The 22,689-nt window shown below is 40.4% G+C and overlaps 2 protein-coding genes across 4 annotated transcripts in view; both read right to left on the reverse strand.

Annotated features, from left to right (window-relative positions):
• Positions 1–22,689, reverse strand: part of RPL7L1 (ribosomal protein L7 like 1) — a 162,233-nt gene that overhangs the window by 30,825 nt on the left and 108,719 nt on the right. The gene's annotated exons all lie outside the window — the stretch shown is intronic.
• The window catches only part of BICRAL (BICRA like chromatin remodeling complex associated protein), a 104,657-nt gene that overhangs the window by 19,924 nt on the left and 62,044 nt on the right, over positions 1–22,689 (reverse strand). For all 3 annotated transcript variants that reach the window (XM_060021809.1, XM_060021808.1, XM_060021810.1), the window contains 4 exons: positions 13,993–14,038; positions 13,530–13,578; positions 13,373–13,441; positions 8,182–9,861 (listed from right to left, as the gene is read on the reverse strand). In XM_060021809.1, the coding sequence (XP_059877792.1) occupies positions 8,182–9,861; positions 13,373–13,441; positions 13,530–13,578; positions 13,993–14,033 (1,839 nt within the window). In that variant the 5' untranslated portion in view covers positions 14,034–14,038. The remainder of the gene's footprint in view (positions 1–8,181; positions 9,862–13,372; positions 13,442–13,529; positions 13,579–13,992; positions 14,039–22,689) is intronic.

The raw sequence follows: 22,689 nt of genomic DNA on the forward strand, positions 1-22,689 counted from the left end.
TTGGCCCAGGGCTGGCCCCGGCAGCTACTGATACACTGTTGAATGAATGAATCAGTGAAGGAAATATTGTACCTGGTGGGCAGTATAAATAAAAAGTGCGGAGGGGAGATCAGTGGAGGGTCCGAAAAAGGCTTCATTCTTTTAGGGGCTTTGGGTGCCCTGAGGGAGGAGAAGCATCTAGGCCAGATAGGAAAGGACATTCAGTGAATGCCCATCAGCAAAGGCTTGAGGCTCACGATGAGTCTGGCCTGTTCAGGGAGCCATGAGGGGTCCTGCCTGGCTAACCTGGAGCAGCAGTTCAGCTTGAGAACCTTAGCGGCCAGGCTGGGGGTTGGTACTTTCTCCCGTGCAATGGGAAGCTCCCAGATGATTTGGTTCAGGTCACCAAGCAAATGTTTTAGGAAGATAAATGTGGTGGAAGCCAGACTTTAGGGAGAGTCTGAAGGCAGATTAATCACCCCGACAACTGTTACAGCTGTCTAATTACAGTACAAATGGGCCTTGGAAAACATCTACCCAGCGGTCCATTCTTCCTCGTTTACACTTCAGAATCACTTGGGGAGCTTTTGAAAAATGCTGCTGCCTAGAGCCTTTAGTCTAGACCATGTAAATCAGAATTTATGAAGGTGAGGCCCAAGCATCCATGTTTTTCCAAAGCTCCCCAGATGGTTCTATTGCATTGCTAGGGTTCCTCACTTTCAAGAGAAAACTAGGGCTCAGAATGTAAGATAGGAACTTAGATCACAAAACCAGTCACTGGCAGAGGAGGACCTGCAAGTGAGCTCTGACTCCTATTCCAACTCTTGTTTTCCCCATTATACTGCTGTCCCTCTTAAAGTCTAGCTCAGGGTATAGATGTAGAAAAGAGAGAAATGGGAAGCAGTGTGGTAGAGACAGCTAGCTGGTGGAGTCTGCCTTTACAGCAATTTGCCCATGCTCTGAACCTCCATCTCCTTGACTGTGAAATGGGAACAGTAATGCTACTTGTAGCCCCAAAGAAAGGATTAGAAATAATACAGATAGCCCCTGCATGTACCAGTTGTTAATAATATGATCATTATTTTCATTATTATTGGGAAGAATGGATATAAGACATTCAAAGAAGAATTTGTAGGATTTGTAACTTATTAAAGGTACAGAGGAAGAGGAAAAAACAAGAACATCTAGATTATGAAGTCTGGGCGTCTGAAAATACAGTGCCTCCACAGTAAGGTAGGCAGGCTGAGCTGGATGGGGAAAATTAGGGAGGGGCAGGGCAGGCTGGAGACTTCAGTGGTAATTGCTTTGGAAATCTCACACGGCAAAGCGCCGCAAAGCACCAGTAGGTGCTGCTCTCAAGGAATTTAAAATCTAAAACTTTTAGTGATCTAAAGAGATTTGGACTTAAAATAATTTGTTTACTTTTGTTTGATAGGCTAAACTCTTGCAAACTGCCTTCTTTGTCACTAACTTTTGAAATATTAATCCATTTAAAAGAGAGTTTAAATCCTGGAAATGACTCCCTGCATTAAGAGGTTTAAATTCACAGGGCTCCTCAGAGACACGGCTGATTCTAGGTCTGTGGCGAGGTAATCACAAGACATGCCTACAATATCCTGTGCTTCAAAGTGCTCAAAGGAGGTGGGGATGTGTCAGAAGTGTAGAAGTCAGCTTAAGTAGGCCTCCACTAACCAAACTTGGGACAATATAAGCATCAAAAAGAATAATGAAAGCAATAAATTGCAATGTTAACTTTAAAGAGAATACATGGCCTTTTGGAGATATGCACTAAAAAATTACAGATGAACTTATATGTCTGGTTTAGCTTCAGAGTAATACTGGGGAGGGGAGACTGAGTGGGGTATGGATGAAACAGGAATAGCCATGAGCTGGTAAGCACTGGAGCTGATTGAGCATGGGGGCTCATTATACTAACTTGTCTTTGTTCGTGTTTAAAATTCCCTGTAATAAAGTTTTTAAATTAATGCAAAAAAACAACTATGATTTCATAGTGTTAAACACACACACAATGTGAGAAGAAAAACCTCTTTTTTTATGGAAAAATCCCAGTCAATAACAGTAGATAGGATAATATAACTAGAAAGTCATTTTGCAACCACTAATGCAATATATACCAATGGAGTCAAATCACTGGGTGAGAGGCCGGGAAACAGGAGAGTCACGTGGTCCCAAAGCACCATCCTAGAGATCATTTCTTCCTTATGTGGGAACAAGATACCTTTGAATACCTTGAGGAGAAACCTGGCAGGGGGCCACCATAACCAAGTGCTCACACCGGAATCACCCATAATGGGAAAAATCGACATTATGTGCCAACCATTCAGCCAGAATCTAATCACGAGGAAACAATCAGACGACACACTGAGGGCCACCCTACCAGACAACTGGTCCAGGCTGCTGTAGCCCAAAGAGGTGTGACAATAAATGAAATCAGTGTTCTCTGCTTTCTAGAGGGAGGCATTGTCATAAAGGACATTACTGGGTCAGCTGGAAGAAATGTGATATAATGTTATTATGTTAATGTTAAATTTCTTGGCGGTGATAGTAATACTGAGATTGTGTTGAAGAAGGTCTTTGTTCTTGGGAGATACCTGCTGAAGAATTTAGGGGTCAAGGGTCATACCATTTGCAAGTTACTTTCAAAACGTTCAGAGAAAAGAGTGTGTGTGTATGTGTGTGTGTGTGTGTGTGTGTGTGTGTGTAGAGAGAGACACACAGAGACACACACAGAGCAAATGTTGCAAAACATAAACAACTGGTGAATCTAGGTGAATAGGTTCATGGTACTCTTCCAACTTTTCTGTGGTTCTGAAAGTTTTCATAATGGAAAATGTGGGGTGGGGACTTAAGTTCGCTCTTCAAGAAGCTGGTTACACTGGTTGCCTGCAGGCAACTGCGTGCCTGGGGAGCAGGAGGAAGGAAATTTTTCACTGTAGTATACACCTTTCTGCACCTTTTGAATTCTGAACCAAATAAGTGTATTATCTATACCAAAAATAAAGTTTATATTTAAAAACTCATTGTTCTCTAATATTAATGCTTTATAGTATCAAAACTTGACATATTAAATTTCTCCAAATAGATAAACACTGTAGGCCCCTGATAATGGTATTTTTGTTCATTACAATGTTCTATAAAGTAACTTATACAGAAATTATAAAAAGAGTCACTGCAAATGTCTCTGGATGTCCTAGGAGTTTAAATGTTAGATGACACCTCAGCACTATTTTTCCAACTTGTGTTGCCTCCAAGGCTGTGTCTTCCTTACTCCAAAACACCTGATGCTTTAATTGTTCTGGAAAACCTGCAGCAGAACACACAGGACATAACGCAACTGATCTAGTTCCCAATACTCTTTGGCATTCAAAGTCACAAAAACTACTTTGGAGCTGCCAGTGTAGGCTTCTTGTTACCTTGGATAGTTGAAACTTTGGGGAGTCAGAAAGACAGATTTTTTTTTTCCCCCTCATTGAAAAAAAAAAAAGGAAAAAGAAAGGAAATGACCATGCTGTGGCTGATTATGTATAATTGATTAAAATAAACATAAAGCAGATCAATATATATAGATATAAAGTAATCCTCAAGTTCTATAATTAAGTAAAAACAGGTATGGTGTGTTGCAGAGATAAGTATATATGTGACGTTTGTGCTGTATATGCAGAGGACATATCTGGGGCAAGAGAAAGAACCTAGAAACAGTGGTGGCCTCTGGAAGAGGAAGGCTTACTTTTCATTCTGAACTATTTTGGAACTGTTTCTAGTGATTACCAATGAATGGCATGTTTTACTTATTTTTGAGAAATGCATCTCTATGTTGATAAATGCTGTCCAGGTATCACCTCCTCTACCTGGGGTAAGTTTTTAAAACTAGAAGAAAACAAGAGTATCTGTAATTCCACCACCCAGAGAACTGCTGTTAAGGGAGCAGTACATTTCCTCCTAATCAAGTTTCTGGTTGTTTTGTAAGCAAGAGGGTTTTCTATTTTCTAGTTCACCATATTGTCTTTTAACATTTTTCTAAAAGAGAAAACAAATTGCTTATTAAATATTTTACAGTTAAATGTGCATTTTAAATATTTCACATTTAAAATGTCACTTAAAATGACTTTGTAAGCCTTCTCCCAAATCTTTAATTATTTTTCAGAAACATTTAAAATGGCTCCATAATACTTCATTATATCCAATAATCCTCCTACTATTGGAGAATTATTATATTGGGTTTAGAACACTTTTTTGCACCCAAAGTATAGAAGAATATCTATCTATAGTATGCTATATTTGAGTAAGAAAGGAGGGGAAATAAGAAAATATATATGTAAGGAAATAAGAAAATATACATGTATCTGCTTATCTGTGTGAAAAAAAACAGAGGATAAATAAAGGAGAAACTCGGGCTTCCCTGGTGACTCAGTGGTTGAGAGTCCGCCTGCCGATGCAGGGGACACGGGTTCGTGCCCCGGTCCGGGAAGATCCCACATGCCGCGGAGCAGCTGGGCCCGTGAGCCATTGCCGCTGAGCCTGCGCGTCCGGAGCCTATGCTCCGCAATGGGAGAGGCCACGACAGTGAAAGGCCCGCGTACCGCAAAAAAAAAAAAAAAAAAAAAAAAAAAGGAGAAACTAATGATATTGCTGAAAATAGGGGATGGATGAGAACTGGCAGGAAAGGATGGAGGGAGGGGTGGGAGCAGGGAGAAAGGCCAGGGAGGAGGGAGACTGCCCGGCACACTTTCTGCATAGCCCTGACTTTTGGGACCATGCTAATGGTTCACTCATTCAAAAGAAATTAAATAGATAAAATCAACAAGGGTAGTGGGAAAAGAATTCTAAAATGAAACACAAACAGAAACAAGCAAAAGTATAGTTCAAAAGAATAGCATAACCATACCAAGGGAGGAAAAAAAAAGTACTAACTCTAGTAACTTTTGAATACAGTATTTTTAAAAAATTTTTTATTGGAGTATAGTTGATTTATAATGTTGTGGTATTTTCAGGTGTTGAACACAGTATTTTGACTATACACCTTTAGGTTAAAGACAGAATGTAAACCAATACTGGAGTCTGAAGTAGGTTTGTTTTTCACAGTGCTATGAATTAGCAATTCTAAAACTATTTTCTTTGTTTTCTAGGATTGGGCAAATAAGCAAATATATTGTGGGGCAGGCTTTCTCACTGTTAGAAAAGAGAGCTACAAATATGGAAAAGGAGACTTGAATAATGAACCTGGTGGTACTGGATTAGAATTGAAAGTATCAGTATGAACCCATGGTTTTTAATATAGATAGATGGACAGCTATAGATGTTGAGTATGTGTAAATACATATAAGTCCCAGCTGAGACAACCTCAGTAGCAATGAATATGCAGTACTCAGATCTTGCTTCTAAATATTGTTCTCCACTAGAAGGAACAAGGTCCCTCAAGTGGTTGATTCCAGGGCAGGGGCAGGGAAAGTGAAAGACGAACGTGGAACATCATGTTTTGCCAGAAATTAAAGGAAGTGCTCAAAGCACGACGGAAGCATGTCAGAAGGACCAGCAGCCAATATGGAGGGGTGCCCAATGGCATCAAAGCAATTTGAGCATCAAAATAAATGATTGTAACAATTTTTAACACATTAAATAAAATAAGAATCTATGTGTCCATACTGGCATAAGTAAAAGGGGGAGACAGAAAAACTCTTCCTTAGAGTAGAATGCCAACAATTAATGTAGAATAAACAATGGAATTAGAAAGTCTCTATTTGGTGACTGTCACAGTAACAGCTGATTTAGTAATAACTGATTCAGTCAGGAATTATCAATGAAAGCTTAAACTAGTGTGTTCAAGTTTGACAAGAAATTGGATATCTACATAATCTCAATGTAACTCCCCGAAGAAACTTATTAACTATGCATCAGACACCACATGAAGCAGACACCATCTTAAGCAAGTGTTCAAAGTTAACATCACCAGGAATGCGACAAGTTCACATCGTGAGGACACATCCATCACCTCTGTGGCAATCCTACCAAAAATGTATAACCTGAATCTAATCATGAGGAAACAACAGAGAAACCCAAATTGAGGGACACTCCACAAAAAAGTTGGTTTGACTCTTCAAAAAAAATCAAGGTCGGGCTTCCCTGGTGGTACAGTGCTTAAGAATCTGCCTGCCAAGGCAGGGGTCACGGGTTTGAGCCCTGGTCCGGGAAGATCCCACATGCCATGGAGCAACTAAACCTGTGTGCCACAACTACTGAGCCTGTGCTCTAGAGCCCGAGAGCCACAACTACTGAGCCCACATGCCACAACTACTGAAGCTCACGTGCCTAGAGCCTGTGCTCCGCAGCAAGAGAAGCCACTGTAGTGAGAAGCCTGTGCACCGCAATGAAGAGTAGCCCCCACTTGCTGCAACTAGAGAAAGCCTGCGCGCAGCAACGAAGACCCAACACAGCCAAAAATAAATAAATAAATAAATAAATAAATAAATAAATAAATAATCAAGGTCATGAAAGACAGCAAGATGAAGAAACTGTTTCCAGGACTTCCCTGGTGGTCCAGTGGTTAAGACTCCACGCTTCCACTGCAGGGGGCGTGGGTTCGATCCCTAGTTGGGGAAATAAGATCCTGCATGCTGCGCGGTGTGGCCAAAAATTAAAAAAAAGAAAGAAAGAAAAAAAAACCTGTTTCCAATTTAAAGACATGACAACAGAATTAGGCAGTGATCCTGGGTTGGATCCTAGACCATAAAAACAAAACAAAATATAATTTATTCTCTCTTGCTATAAGGGACATTATTGGGAAAATGGACTAAATCAGAATAAGGTCTGTAGATTAGATGATAATACTGTAATAATGCTGTTTTTCTTGGTTTTGATGACTGTACTGTGGTTATGTAGGGGAATGTCCCTGTTCTTAAGAGATACACACTGAAGTCTGAAGTATGTAGGGGTCAAAAGGCATCATGCCTGCAATTTACTCTCAAAACTATGTGTGTGTGTGTGTTTGTGTGTGTATGTGTGTGTGTGTGAAAGAGAGAGAGAAGGATAAAACAAATGGGGTAAAAAGTTAACATCTGGGGAATCTTGGTGAAGGATATATGAGAATTCTTTACACTAGTCTTGAAACTTTAACTTTTCTATAAGCCTGACGTTATTTCAAAACACAAAGACACACACACACCTTTAACACCAAAAGTAATACAATGAACAGCCTTGATCATAAATAATCTTTGTTTCCTTAGGATTCTTAGTGGAATTACTAAGTCAAAGGTATACAGTTTTAAAAATATTGATATACATGGTAGAGAGAAGTTTCTGAATTCTTCTAAATGTGGAGAAGAAAGGCAGGGAAAATGGAGGAGTAAGGAGGGTAGACCACCGGCAGGGGGTTGGTGGGGAATTGGGTATGGAGCTGAAACTACAGAACATGCTAAGAATGAGTGAGAACCAAAAGCCAGAGGAGTTCAAAGATCGGCAGATGGGGTGAAGGACCAAAGCTGATGACCCTTTGAAATGCTTTTCAGAAACATAATCCTTAACAGATTGCCCGCAGTCATTTACCGGCACAATGCTCTGGTAAGAGTAGGCTCAGGTACTTGGTCAAATCCATTGCCCTGGATCCCTCCCTCCATATGCATCCCTCTGTGCAGGCCAGTTACCCACTGCTGAGTCTCACTGAGTCCCGGAGCCTTTCCAGTTGGCACCCAAGAAACAGCTGCGACTTCCTACCCAGTCCATCCAAAACAAGCTTTCTTTTTAAATGCCTATAATACATTCCATCAAGTATATGTCTTAATATTGGCTCTTATTAAGTATTTGTCATTTGCCAGGGACTTTGCTAAGTGCTTTATATAGATTATCTCATTTAATTCTCCCAATAATTCCATGGGATAGTAGTATTACTATGTCCACTTTACTGATGAAAAAACTTAACCTCTAGAGAGGTTAGTTAAGGTAAGACTTGCTCCACGTCATTAAGCTTAGATTCAAATCCATGAGTCTCCACTCTAGACCACAACACTATCCTGGATAAAACATTTTAGTTAAGAAGAAAAAAGGCAATCAATAGTACGTTGAACATCTTAAGATAATAAATTGGGAGCCTAGGATGAAAATTATATTCTATCAGATACTCATTCCACTCTTCCATTCCGTAATCAACCAAACATTTGTTTGATATTATCATTTGTTTGATAATATTACCTGACAGAAGAACTGTTGCTGGCTTCCTGCTCCAGGTGTGTTATTGAAGGTGCTAGTAGATTTGGAAGAAGGAACTGGAAGACGATGAGACACACTGACCGGTACTGGAGTCCTGTTTGGCTGGGTCAGCTGATCTCCCGTGAAGTTTGATCCTGATGCACCAGACTGAACCGCAGCCCCAAGACTAGGATGGGCAGTGCTGGATGAGCTGACAACAGGGAACCGACTAGGTCCTGACATGCTTGTCACCGAGGGCATGGCGGCGAAGCCAGGTCTTCCTTGGGAGACGCTGCCCTGCCCAGGGGACAGGTGCAAGACGGTGGGCGACGCCTGCTGCAGGGGCACCTGCCCACCAGCGAGCTGAGGAGAGGCATGACTGACTATCACCGGACTCCCAGAGGCGGCGAACGTCTGCCCAGACACTAACTGGACGGCAGTATTCTGGTTGTTCAGCATCTGTCCAGAATATGGTTGGTTGGTCCTGAGCATGCTGGAAGAGTTTCTGTTCAACATGACATGCTCTGAGGTCACTTGGCCAGAAATGAGCTGAGAAGGTTGAGTCTGAAGAAGTTGCCCATTTATGGTCTGGACGTGGTGTACCGAGTTGGAACTGACGGAAAGGCTTGTAGGTATGAGGAACTGACTCTGGGGTGTGTGAGGCTGGCCCATGGGAGAATGAATAACGATACTGCCCCCAGCGCTGCTCACGGCCTGCGAGGTGACTGGCTTCCTTGTGTTCTGTTGGTTTACAATGTTCACCGACATGTGCGGACCAACCACTGAGCCCTGGGGTGAGCTCGCAGAGGCGAACGAGATCCCTGGCTGAACATGGTGCTGCTGTATTCCCAAATTGTTCACATTGTATGTGTTTTGCTGACCCATTTGGATAGGCTTTGGCTGGATATTAATTGGGACTTTATTTGAATTTGGTGCAAGACCCCTTTGTATGATGATGTTATGCACAGGTAAAGATGTTTGGAAATTTGTGCTATTAAATGGAACGGTAACAGGCTGTGCTGCTGGGCTGGAACTGGAGCTCCCAAACAAGGAGCTGCCATTAGGAGTCTGTCTGTGGACCAGAAGCCCTCCACTCACATCTGATGGGGCTTGTTGCCCACTACCCTTTAATATGATTTGAGATCCATCTAGGTTATTAATAGTCATCATGGAAGGTTGACTACCAAATGACCCAATTAACTGTATTTGACCAGAACCACTAATCTGACTGTTATTAGACAAATGCTGGCTGGGCACACTGATCCCCACGTGGTGCATAAAGCCATGGTGCACACCCACTGTATTGCTTGCAAACGATGTGCCAACAGGCACATGAGTCACCCCTATAGGCTGCAGCGTCTGACCTGAGTAATTAGAAATATTAGAAGCCTGAGTAAAGGATGCTGATGAAGAGGGATGAAGCTGAGCTTGTGCAAACTGTTGGCTTGAACCTATACTGGCGTCCAGATATGCCTCTTCTGCCAATGTCTGTTCAGTGATATTGGCCTCCTGCAAGGATTTCTGAAGAATGTCGAAAGGTTGGTCCTCACTGAGATCAGGAAGAGGAGAAGACTCAAGTTCATCTTCAAGAAACTGAAGGCTACTTGAAAGTGGCAGTCCATCACTGGGCCCTTCTCCAAGCTGGCTGCTTACAGCTTTGAGGGATGACTTAGGATCAGCATTCTAAAAAAATAAGCAGGATGTTACATGGCATATCTAACCTTGGAAAGAGATTCTTAAACAAAAATCTCATCTCACTTTTGAATATGAATAAAGCATAACAGTCTGCTTTTCAGGCACAACTCTCCAAACTGCTCACCTCATTCTCTTTTTTTAAAATAAATTTATTTTTATTTATTTATTACTTTTGGCTGCATTGGGTCTTTGTTGCTGCGCACGGGCTTTCTCTAGTTGCGGCGAGCGGGGGCCACTCCTCATCGCTGTGCGCGGGCCTCTCACTGCCGCGGCCTCTCTCGTCGCGGAGCACAGGCTCCAGACGCACAGGCTCCGCAGCTGCGGCTCGTGGGCCCAGCTGCCCCGCGGCATGTGGGATCCTCCTGGACCAGGGCCCGAACCTGTGTCCCCTGCATTGGCAGGCGGATTCTCAACCACTGCGCCACCAGGGAAGCCCTGCTCACCTTATTCTGATACTTGATTTCCTTAGGAATGATGTTTAATGTTGTTTTTGTAAGTATATGCATTCACTGCTCTGATAAAATTATTATAGGAAACAGATCAATAATGCCAACATACTCATGGCTACCTGGAGTTTAGCTTTATTTTTTAGATAGTGGCATGGCTTAATTTTTTTCAGGATTGCTCCCAAGTCCAAAGCTTGAGTGGGACTCAGCCTAGGGTATGTGCGTATCCAGGACACAGCGGTGTCTAGTTTTTTGTACCACAGGAGTAGATGTGAGTTTTGAGAGTTCCGAGTGTGGTTCTACTAGAGGTCCAGAAGGTATCCCAGATCCAGGCTTGACTTTAAAGGTTTCTCGGAACTCCCCTAGTTCTAACCTGCCCCACTCCAGGCAAAATCGGCCTGGATAAAAACAAGCTTCCCATATGAAATGAGTGAATAGTTATTTGATTTCTTAGAAGTTATCAGCTTATTATGATGCTTTAAAAACCATTTCAATGTCCTATTCAAGAGTAAAAGTTGGTCAACATTTGTCAAGCGCTCACTTCTGCGTTTGTGTCTGTCCGTAACGAGTCCTTAAGGACTGCGCATTCCAACTAGAGACAACAACACAGGCAAATGAAGGGAACTGAACACAGTCACTGACAAATAAGAGACACGATGCCGGCCAGCAGTTTATCATGGGATACGTCAAAATTATAAAAGAAAAAAAAAATGGAATCAGTCGTTATTTAACATAAGGTGAAGACAATGTGAATATCCTTAACACTATTGAACTGTACACTTAAAATGGTTAAGATGGTACATTTGTTGTTATATATATTTTTAACACAATTAAAAATTTTAAAAAGATGAAGAAAAAAATCAAAAATAGATCAATCAAGTATAAACAGTCCAGGACTTCCCTGGTGGTGCAGTGGTTAAGAATCTGCCTGCCAATGCAGGGGACACAGGTTTGATCCCTGGTCTGGGAAGATCCCACATGCCGCAGAGCAACTAAGCCCGTGCGCCACAACCACTGAGCCCACGCGCCGCAACTACTGAAGCCCACGCACCTAGAGCTCGTGCTCCGCGAAAAGAGAAGCCGCCGCAACGAGAAGCCCGTGCACCGCAACGAAGAGTAGCCCCCACTTGCCGCAACTAGAGAAAGCCCGTGAGCAGCAACAAAGACCCAACACAGCCAAAAGTAATAAATAAATAAAAATTAAAAAAAAAAAAAAAAGAAAACAGTCCAGGGAATTCCTTGGGGGTCCAGTGGTTAGAACTTGGCGCTTTAGCTGCCAGGGCCTGGGTTCAATCCCTGGTTGGGGAACTAAGATCCCACAAGCTGCATGGCGCAGCCAAAAAAAAAAAAAAAAAAAAAAAAAAGAATGAAGAGTCCACCTTTCAAAACTATACAGATTCTCAGCCCTAGGCTAATAAGGTGTGTTGGGGTCTAGATGATGGGAAGACCCAGGTAGAAAAGCCAAGACTAGTTCACTTGACACCCAATCAACAGTTGAAACGGGACTAATGTGGCCTCAGTTAGGTGGACACCACCTTAGGACTTGAACAGTCATTTGAAAGGAAGTGGGAAAAAGCAACTGAAAGCAAGGAGGTTTGTTTGTTTGTGCAGAGAAATATCAAGGCGACAGTGGATCATCTCCTGAGTGGTGGTACACAGTTTAATGTTTTTACAATGCACAAATTAACAGACCATAAGTTTAAAATTCCATATTTTTAAAAGCTTTTAAAATGTTTTACTGACATGATGCAACTCAAGTTTACAATAAATACACCCTGAATGAAGCAGCCTGGAGAGTTAGAATGAATACTTACGTGGAAGTGGGAGAGCTGATAAGTAAAAATCATTAGTGTTGGCGAACAGGCTCAATATCTACTTTATGGGTTTAATGGCATCACATGCAGTTATTGCCCACTCAGAATGAATTTCAGCATTGCTACTAATTCATAAGCCTTACAGGAAATCAGTGCTGTGACTTTAAAGCCACCCCTAGCATGTGGAGGAGTCTTGCATGTTATGATCTGACATACTTTACACATACTCAAATACTTTAAAGAATTGTGCATTCCCAAGGACTTTCTGAATACTATTCCATTTTATGGATGAAGAAAATAAAGACCCTGACGATGACGATAAGTTGACATTAACTGAGCACTGTGTCAACTGATTTCCATGGACTAGTCCATTCATCTTAACCACCCTATGAGGTAGATTTATCAGTCTCCTGGATTCACAAATAAGGAAACTGAGCCTTAGAGATTTAGTGACAGATGCAAGGTTATAAAGCTAGTAAGTGACAGAGCAAGGATTCAAACTTGGATAGTCGGACTCTGGACTACCATCCATGGCAGAACAAAGCAGTTGAAAAGATTAAAGTAACATAGGCTTAAACACAACAATCTGGATATAGTTTCCAGGCAGGACTTCCCTGCCCTCAGGTCAGATTTCTTGTCTAGATGTTCCTAGAGCTTAAGAACCTGCACCCTGGAACCTGGTGGCCTGGGGTTCGATTCCTAGCTTGCGACTCCTGGCTGTGTAATACTGGGTAAATACCAACCTTCAGTTCTCTCATCTTTAAATATGGATAATGATAGAACCTACTTCACGGAATTATTGTAAGGTTAACGAGGTTAATATATGTTAAGCTCTGAGTGCCAAGAACATACCAAGCGCTCAGTAGGTGCCAGCTACTATGATCTTTCTCCTTGTTTAAGATGAAAATGATTAGAAAGTAACCACAATACAGAATGATTTTTTTTAAAGCTTATGTAACAACATTCAAAAGACTCTAATATAAGTTTCTCAGGCTATAACGTTTCTGAGGCATTTTAGAAAGAAAGTTGAAACCTTAGGAAAATGGCAAAGTAAAAATCTTAATAGACTAAGTTAAAAGTAGAAAATGTCAACAAAATTCAATAGATTTTCCTCTTGTGTCAATTACAAAAGACAAAGTAGGGATTCCCATCATGATACAAAGGCAATTAAAGCTTCAATTCACTAGGCATCAATGAGACAGAAACATCTGATCATTGCATTCAGTTTCCAATACTCACACTAGAGTTGGCGAAAATTGAATTTGAATTGGCTGCAGAATATCCTGCATTAGTCAAGTCCTCATTGCTCTGCAAAAGTACAAATTCAAAAAAGTGATCACTTTGACTCTCAAGAAGAAACAAAATGTATGCCTACGATGGTCTGAGTATTACTTACCGATTTATTACTAGGTCCATGTAGAAAATAGTTCAATGCCTGTGGGTCTCTAGAAAACAACAGCCAAAAAGAGAAAACAGCAAATAAATACATTACTTATATTTAGGGTTCATTTTTACAGGGGAAAAAGAAAATGATGTATTAGTTTGAGTAAAATCCTCTCCCTGTTTTAAAACTATTAGTACTTTTTTTTGTTGGCTTTGTTTTGTTTCATTTTGATGTTCCATTTCCTATCATCACTCATTTCTGCCTCCCAGGATTTTTTATAATATAAATTTAATAAAGGATTACCTAATTATGACCCCTATGTTAATCCATGTCACTTTGTCTCCCTTCTATATCTATGATGATTATTTAATCTTTATTTTAAAAACCCACTTGGTTTTAATATACTTATTAGGTTGTTTTAGTACAGCAAACCTCACACATTTGATTTACCCTTATTTTGGAATGAGCATCTTACCCAATAAGATCAAGGAGACACGAGTCATCATCATCATCCATGACAACTATAAAGAAAAGGAATAAGAAAGCACTGTTTCAGCAAAGCAGATTAAGGCCAGTAGCATCAATGCAACACAAAAATATACCTTATACTTTCCTAGATAAATAACTAATTCATGTGAGTTTTCCCTCTAATTGCTTATTATGAATGTGACTTTTAAATTTTTGTGGTCATTCAAGAGATGAAGTATTCAATTTAAATTGTTTTCATTGAACACAAATCCTTAACTTACAAGTCAAAAAGCAATCTAGACAAATCAAGGACAGTTGGCAGCAACGACTCACACAGATTCCTCAAAGGGGCGGTAAACCATGAACAGTAACTTCCTCAAAATGTACACAGTGAACAAGAGGAGAAATCGTATTTTTGTTTTAGAAAAAAATCTCATGCATACAGAGGTCTTTGAATTTTGCGACTGGATATTTCCAAACCTGGTGAGCAATCTGGATTTCTAGCCATATTCTGGCTATCTTTAGGAAAACAGAAAAGTCAGTTGTCCCTACTTTTTGAGACAGAAGAGGCACCATCGCCCCAGGCAGTACTGCAACAGGCTCTGCCCTGAAGGTCCCAAGTTCCTCCCTCTGCAGCAGTAACGCCAACTGTTCAATTCCAAACAGTCTGCATCCCAACACTGGAATCTTTAAAGTAGAAACCCTCAACCCCAAATTCACCCCAGCTCCAAGCCCAAATCTCTCTCTCTCCCCAGCCATCGACAGCATCCAGCTTAACCAGCGCAGTCACTGTGCTCTGGCTGAAACAATAACAACTGTATAAATTCCAAGAGCAGCTCTCCCCCTTTCTTTCTCCTCCCTCCCCCCGAGATCCAGGAAACTTACACTAGTGATCCGACACCTGGCAACACTGCTTCGCACCCATTTCGAGCCATGCAGTGGAATAATTTACATCACGGAATGCCAAGGCCAAGAGTTCTGGAGCCGTTGGAAAGGGCAGTTGTGAACGGCAGTTGGACGGAGGAATGAAATCCTGAAGAGATGCCCAGAAGAGGGACACGCCCGAAGAAGGCAGAGGCAGAGCTTCTACTAAGTTTTTTTTCTCCGTTAAAACTGCCATCTCCTCTCCACTTCCCCTCAGCTTCCCATCCTATCAGTCACAAGGCCAAACAAATATAAAATGTACTCCTGCCACATGGAAGGAAACTTGCTCTCTTCAGGAAGGGTCTGGAAGGGGTAAGTATCCCCCCATGTGGGACCTTCCCGTTGATGGGAGAATTGGTTCAGCTGCTGAATGATCCAGACGATTACAATCCATTTGAGTGGATCATCAGTGGAGAGGAGAGGTGATGGGTGAGACAGGAGGAGGTCAGAGTGGGGAAAGCCTGTCAAAAGGTAACATCCATGGCCAAAACTGTGAAAGGCACAGCAGGCTAAGTGAAGTCTGCATCTAGCCCTCAGATGTCCAGGTGCTCAGGGGCACGCGAGGACGACTCTACTAATACGACTTTGAGGAGTGAAAAGGGACAGGAAAGAGAAACAGGAAAACTATCATTAAGTAGATATGTAGACATCAGTGTGAAGAGCTTCCCTTAAATCATGATAGTTAATATGTAGAACTGCACTAGCTGTTGCTCATTACCGTATCCTGGGCTTATCTCCCAGATAGCACACTCGCATGGACTAAATTAGCCAAATATGACGTATAATTAAGCCTATAAAGTGGATATTATTTCTTTACTTCAACGTGACCATTTAAATGGAGCTCCACTGTATCCTCTGTAAATTAATTTTTTTAAAGTGTCTAACAGTCTCTGGAACAAACTAATTAATAAAAACGTACGTGAAAAATAGCTTACACCAAAGCAGAACACTTTCATGCCTCTCCCAGCTTCCCTCACTACTTTACACCTGTACCCAGCTCCTCCAGTGGATGAGATGCCCAAGGGTTAACACACACTGAGGGAGGGAGGCAGCGTCAGTCACTCCTCCGAGGAGGTGTCACTGCCACTGGGACTTTCAAGCACAGAGAACATTTGTTACCCCAAAGCTCAAAGTGACAAGCTACTCCTTGAGTAGCCCAAATAAAAGAACAATTTTACAATACTGAATGAAATGAAAAGCCATTGCACATCCCCCACAGCAAACCAAGCAGACCGCTCAAATGCTTGACGAAACGCTCCTGGGGGACATCCGCCCTACTCGGGGGCATCAGTCCTAACAGACAGACCTCCTCCTCCAGGCCTCCTTGGGTAGAACTCTACGAGCCTTTATCCTCAGGGGTACCCCGAGAATTCTGCTTTTTAAAGGGCCGCACTCTTTTCTGACTATAAACAGTTTCAAATTAGAAGAGATGACTCTTATCCCTACATGCCCAGCTCTACAGGGTGCCAAAACACAGTCATATTACAGCCCGAGCCAGTAGTCCTTTCCCAGGAGGACACACGGCCCACCAAAGCAAATCTACCAAAGTAAAACTGTAGAAATTGCCTACGATTCTAAAGTGGGAAGACAACCTGAGGATCAGAAACGGACTCAAAAGTGAAGAGCTTAGTTTTTTTGGAAAAGATTCGCCCATTACTTCTGGACTCTTGTTGAGGCTCTTTTCTCATTAAAGTAACAACCCTGGATTCACTCGATGGGCCTCTGGCCACAGGTGAAACCTATAAGGCTGTGTGAAAGTTAAGTCCCCCCTCTAAGGGGTTAAAAACTACTTCTTGGTTCAGCACACTTGAGCAAGACACATCCCCTAAGTAATAGCAGTTTACAGCAGTAGAATTTGTCAGGGAGAGAAGGGGATTGCAGTTCTTACAGAATCCTCATAGGCACCCCAAGAGATCAGAAATCACTGCCCCAGACACCTGACTACCACTCTCAAAAAGTTAAATCTAATATTTAAAATTGCTCTTACTATTCTTAGTCAAGAGGCACTATGAAAGTGACATTTCCAATCAGTGGGGGAAAGATGTTAGCCTTCTAGAGAAAAGAAGGTGGAGCCGTACCTCACATCTTACACAAAAATAAATTCCAGGTGGATCTGAGTTAAATGGGAGGGAGGAGGAGAGCTTCAAGTACTAGAATAACATATGGGAGAATTTTGTTTTTATAATCTTGGAGTAGGGAAAGGCTAAGTATGTCACAAGACGCAGAAGTCATAAAAGAAGATTGCCAAATGTGATGACAAAACATTTTTAAATTCTGCATGATAAAAGAAAAAAAAACATGAATAAAGTCAAAGACTAAAAAACCCCCAAAAAACATACGATGGGAAAATACTTTCAATTCATATCACAAACAGCTTTTCTCCTTAATACATAACTCCTATTTTTAAAAAGTCAGCTACCCTGCAGAAAATCAAAGGGTATGAAAAATCAGTTCATAAAAAAAGGAAAGACAAGTAGCTCCTAAACTTGTAAAAGTAATCACCCTCACTTAGAATAAGAGAAATGAAATTAAAGTTACAATGAGAAACTATTATTTGTCAGATTGGCAAAGATAAAAAAGTTTGGTTAAGGACTATGCTAGTCAGGAAGTGGGAAATAGGGACTTTTATACCCTGGTAGTGAGAGTGTAAACTCGTGACCTCTGGAGAGGGCAATTTAGCAGTCGCTTTCAAAGTTTTAAGGGCACAAATCACTTCACCTAGCAAATATTTCCAGGTACTCGTCCCGCAGATATTCTACATGTGTGAAATGATATGTGTATAAGAATATCCAGTGCAGCATGATTGGTTTTAGCAAAAGACTAAAAACCTCGATGTCAGGGGTAGGGGGTTTCTTCTTAAGGTGATAGAAATGTTGTGTAATTAAACCACTGAATTGTACACTTTACAGGGTACATTTTATGGTATTTAAATTCTATTTAAAGCATTTTTAAAAACTCTATGTCCATAATGAAAGAGGTGTGTACCTTTCTTGTTCCTTTGATCATATATCTTTCTAAGTCAGTCTGTATAAATATGCCTCATTTTTCTTTGTATTTTTGAATTTTATTTTTTACACTGCAGGTTCTTATTAGTTACCTGTTTTATACATATTAGTGTATACATGTCAATCCCAATCTCCCAATTCATCCCACCACCACCCTCCACCCCTGCCACTTTCCCCCCTTGGTGTCTATATGTTTGTTCTCTACATCTGTGTCTCTATTTCTGCCCTGCAAACCAGTTCATCTGTACCACTTTTCTAGGTTCCACATATATGCATTAATATACGATATTTGTTTTTCTCTTTCTGACTTACTTCACTCTGTATGACAGTCTCTAGATCCATCCACATCTCTACAAATGACCCAATTTCATTCCTTTTAATGGCTGAGTAATATTCCACTGTATATATGTACCACAACTTCTTTATCCATTCGTCTGTTGAGAGGCATTTCGGTTGCTTCCATGACCTGGCTATTGTAAATAGTGCTGCAATGAACACTGGGGTGCATGTGCCTTTTTGAATTATGGTTTTCTCTGGGTATATGCCCAGTAGTGGGATTGCTGGATCATATGGTAATTCTATTTTTAGTTTTTTAAAGGAACCTCCATACTGTTCTCCACAGGGCTATATCAATTTACATTCCCACCAACAGTGTAAGAGGGTTCCCTTTTCTCCACACCCTCTGCAGCATTTGTTGTTTGTAGATTTTCTGATGATGCCCATTCTAACTGGTGTGAGGTGATACCTCATTGTAGTTTTGATTTGCATTTCTCTAATAATTAGTGATGTTGAGCAGCTTTTCATGTGCTTCTTGGCCATCTGTATGTCTTCTTTGGAGAAATGTCTATTTAGGTCTTCTGCCCATTTTTGGATTGGGCTGTTTGTTTCTTTAATACTGAGCTGCATAAGCTGTTTATATATTTTGGAGATTAATCCTTTGTCCATTGATTCGTTTGTGAACATTTTCTTCCATTCTGAGGGTTGTCTTTTTGTCTTGTTTATGGTTTCCTTTGCTGTGCAAAAGCTTTTAAGTTTCATTAGGTCCCATTTGTTTATTTTTGTTTTTATTTCCATTACTCTAGGAGGTGGATCATAAAAGATCTTGCTGTGATTTATGTCAAAGGGTGTTCCTCCTATGTTTTCCTCTAAGAGTTTTATAGTGTCCAGTCCTACATTTAGGTCTTGAATCCATTCTGAGTTTATTTTTGTGTATGGTGTTAGGGAGTGTTCTAATTTCATTCTAATTTCATTCATGTAGCTGTCCAGTTTTCCCAGCACCACTGATTAAAGAGACTGTCTTTTCTCCATTGTATATCCTTGCCTCCTTTGTCATAGATTAGTTGACCACAGGTGTGTGGGTTTATCTCTGGGCTTTCTATCTTGTTCTATTGATCTATATTTCTGTTTTTGTGCCAGTACCATATTGTCTTGATTACTGTAGCTTTGTAGTATAGTCTGAAGTCAGGGAGTCTGATTCCTTCAGCTCTGTTTTTTACCCTCAAGACTGCTTTGGCTATTCGGGGTCTTTTGTGTCTCCATACAAATTTTAAGATTTTTTGTTCTAGCTCTGTAAAAAATGCCATTGGTAGTTTGATAGGGATTGCATTGAATCTGTAGATTGCTTTGGGTAGTATAGTCATTTTCACAATATTGATTCTTCCAATTCAAGAACATGGTATAGCGCTCCATCTGTTGGTATCATCTTTAATTTCTTTCATCAGTGTCTTATAGTCTTCTGCATACAGGTCTTTTGTCTCCCTAGGTAGGTTTATTCCTAGGTATTTTATTCTTTTTATTGCAATGGTAAATGGGAATGTTTCCTTAATTTCTCTTTCAGATTTTTCATCATTAGTGTAGAGGGATACAAGAGATTTCTGTGCATTAATTTTGTATCCTGCAACTTTACCAAATTCATTGATTAGCTCTAGTAGTTTTCTGGTGGCATTTTTAGCATTCTCTATGTATAGTATCATGTCATCTGCAAACAGAGACAGTTTTACTTGTTCTTTTCCAATTTGTATTCCTTTTATTTCTTTTTCTTCTCTGATTGCTGTGGCTAGGACATCCAAAACTATGCTGAATAATAGTGGTGAGAGTGGACATCCTTGTCTCGTTCCTGATCTTAGAGGAAATGCTTTCAGTTTTTCACCATTGAGAATGATGTTTGCTGTGGGTCTGTCATATATGGCCTTTATTATGTTGAGGTAGGTTCCCTCTATGCCCACTTTCTGGAGAGTTTTTATCATAAATGGGTGTTGAATTTTGTCAAAAGCTTTTTCTGCATCTATTGAGATGATCATATGGTTTTTATCCTTCAATTTGTTAATATGGAATATCACATTGATTGATTTGCGTATATTGAAGAATCCTTGCATCCCTGGGATAAATCCCACTTGATCATGGTGTATGATCCTTTTAATGTGTTGCTGGATTCTGTTTGCTAGTATTTTGTTGAGGATTTTTGCATCTATATTCATCAGTGATATTGGTCTGTAATTTTCTTTTTTTGTAGTATCTTTGTCTGGTTTTGGTATCAGGGTGATGGTGGCCTCATAGAATGAGTTTGGGAGTGTTCCTTCCTCTGCAATTTTTGGGAAGTGTTTGAGAAGGATGGGTGTTAGCTCTTCTATAAATGTTTGCTAGAATTCACCTGTGAAGTCATCTGGTCCTGGACTTTGTTTGTTGGAAGATTTTTTTATCACAGTTTCAATTTCATTACTCGTGATTGGTCTGTTCACATTTTCTATTTCTTCCTGGTTCAGTCCTGGAAGGTTATACCTTTCTAAGAATTTGTCCATTTCTTCCAGGTTGTCTGTTTTATTGGCATAGAGTTGCTTGTAGTAGTCTCTTAGGATGCTTTGTATTTCTACGGTGTCTGTTGTAACTTCTCCTTTTTCATTTCTAATTGTATTGATTTGAGTCCTCTCCCTCTTTTTCTTGATGAGTCTGCCTAATGGTTTATCAATTTTGTTTATCTTCTCAAAGAACCAGCTTTTAGTTTTATTGATCTTTGCTATTGTTTTGTTTCTATTACATTTATTTCTGCTCTGATCTTTATGATTTCTTTCCTTCTACTAACTTTGGGTTTTGTTTGTTCTTCTTTCTCTAGTTTGTTTAGGTGTAAGGTTAGATTGTTTATTTGAGATTTTTCTTGTTTCTTGAGGTAGGCTTGTATAGCTATAAACTTCCCTCTTAGAACTGCTTTTGCTGCATCCCATAGGTTTTGGATCGTAGTGTTTTCATTGTCATTTGTCTCTAAGTATTTTTTGATTTCCTCTTTGATTTCTTCAGTGATCTCTTGGTTATTTAGTAACGTATTGTTTAGCCTCCATGTGTATGTGTTTTTTACGTTTTTTCCCCTGTAATTTATTTCTAATCTCATAGTGTTGTGGTCAGAAAAGATGCTTGATATGATTTCATATTTCTTAAATTTACTGAGGCTTGATTTGGGACCCAAGATGTGATCTATCCTGGAGAATGTTCCGTGCACACTTGAGAGGAAAGTATAATCTGTTGTTTTTGGATGGAATGTCCTATAAATATCAATAAAATCTAACTGGTCTATTGTGTCATTTAAAGCTTGTGTTTCCTTATTAATTTTCTGTCTGGATGATCTGTCCATTGGTGTAAGTGAGGTGTTAAATTTCCCCGCTATTATTGTGTTACTGTCAATCTCCTTTTTTTAGTTGTTAGCAGTTGCCTTATGTATAGAGGTGCTCCTATGTTGGGTGCGTATATATTTATAATTGCTGTATCTTCTTCTTGGATTGATCCCTTGATCATTATGTAGTGTCCTTCCTTGTCTCTTGTGACATTCTTTATTTTAAAGTCTATTTTCTCTGATATGAGTATTGCTACTCCAGCTTTCTTTTGATTTCCATTTGCATGGAATATCTTTTTCCATCCCCTCACTTTCAGTCTGTATGTGTCCCTAGGTCTGAAGTGGGTCTCTTGTAGACAGCATATATATGGGTCTTGTTTTTGTGTCCATTCAGAGAGCCCGTGTCTTTTGGTTGGAGCATTTAATCTATTCACGTTTAAGGTAATTATTGATATGTATGTTCCTATGACCATTTTCTTAATTGTTATGGGTTTGTTTTTGTAGCTCCTTTTCTCCTCTTGTGTTTCCCACTTAGAGAAGTTCCTTTAGCATTTGTTGTACAGCTGGTTTGGTGGTGCTGAATTCTCTCGGCTTTTGCTTGTCTGTAAAGCTTTTAATTTCTCCATCAAATCTGAATGAGATCCTTGCCTGGTAGAGTAATCTTGGTTGTAAGTTCTTCCCTTTCATCACTTTAAATATATCGTGCCACTCCCTTTTGGCTTGTAGAGTTTCTGCTGAGAAATCAGCTGTTAACCTTATGGGAGTTCCCTTGTACGTTATTTGTCATTTTTCCCTTGTTGCTTTGAATAATTTTTTCTTTGTCTTTAATTTTTGTCAGTTTGATTACTATGTGTCTCGGCGTGTTTCTCCTTGGGTTTATTCTGCCTGGGACTCTCTGTGCTTCCTGGACTTGGGTGGCTATTTGCTTTCCCATGTTAGGGAAGTCTTCGACTATAATCTCTTCAAATATTTTCTTGGGTCCTTTCTCTCTCTCTTCTCCTTCTGGGACCCCTATAATGCGAATGTTGTTGTGTTTAATGTTGTCCCAGAGGTCTCTTAGGCTGTCTTCATTTCTTTTAATTCTTTTTTTCTTTATTCTGTTCTGTGGCAGTGAATTCCACCACTCTGTCTTCCAGGTCACCTATCCGTTCTTCTGCCTCAGTTATTCTGCTAT

This window comes from Delphinus delphis, chromosome 10 (genome assembly GCF_949987515.2).
Source record: "Delphinus delphis chromosome 10, mDelDel1.2, whole genome shotgun sequence".
Taxonomy (NCBI): domain Eukaryota; kingdom Metazoa; phylum Chordata; class Mammalia; order Artiodactyla; family Delphinidae; genus Delphinus; species Delphinus delphis.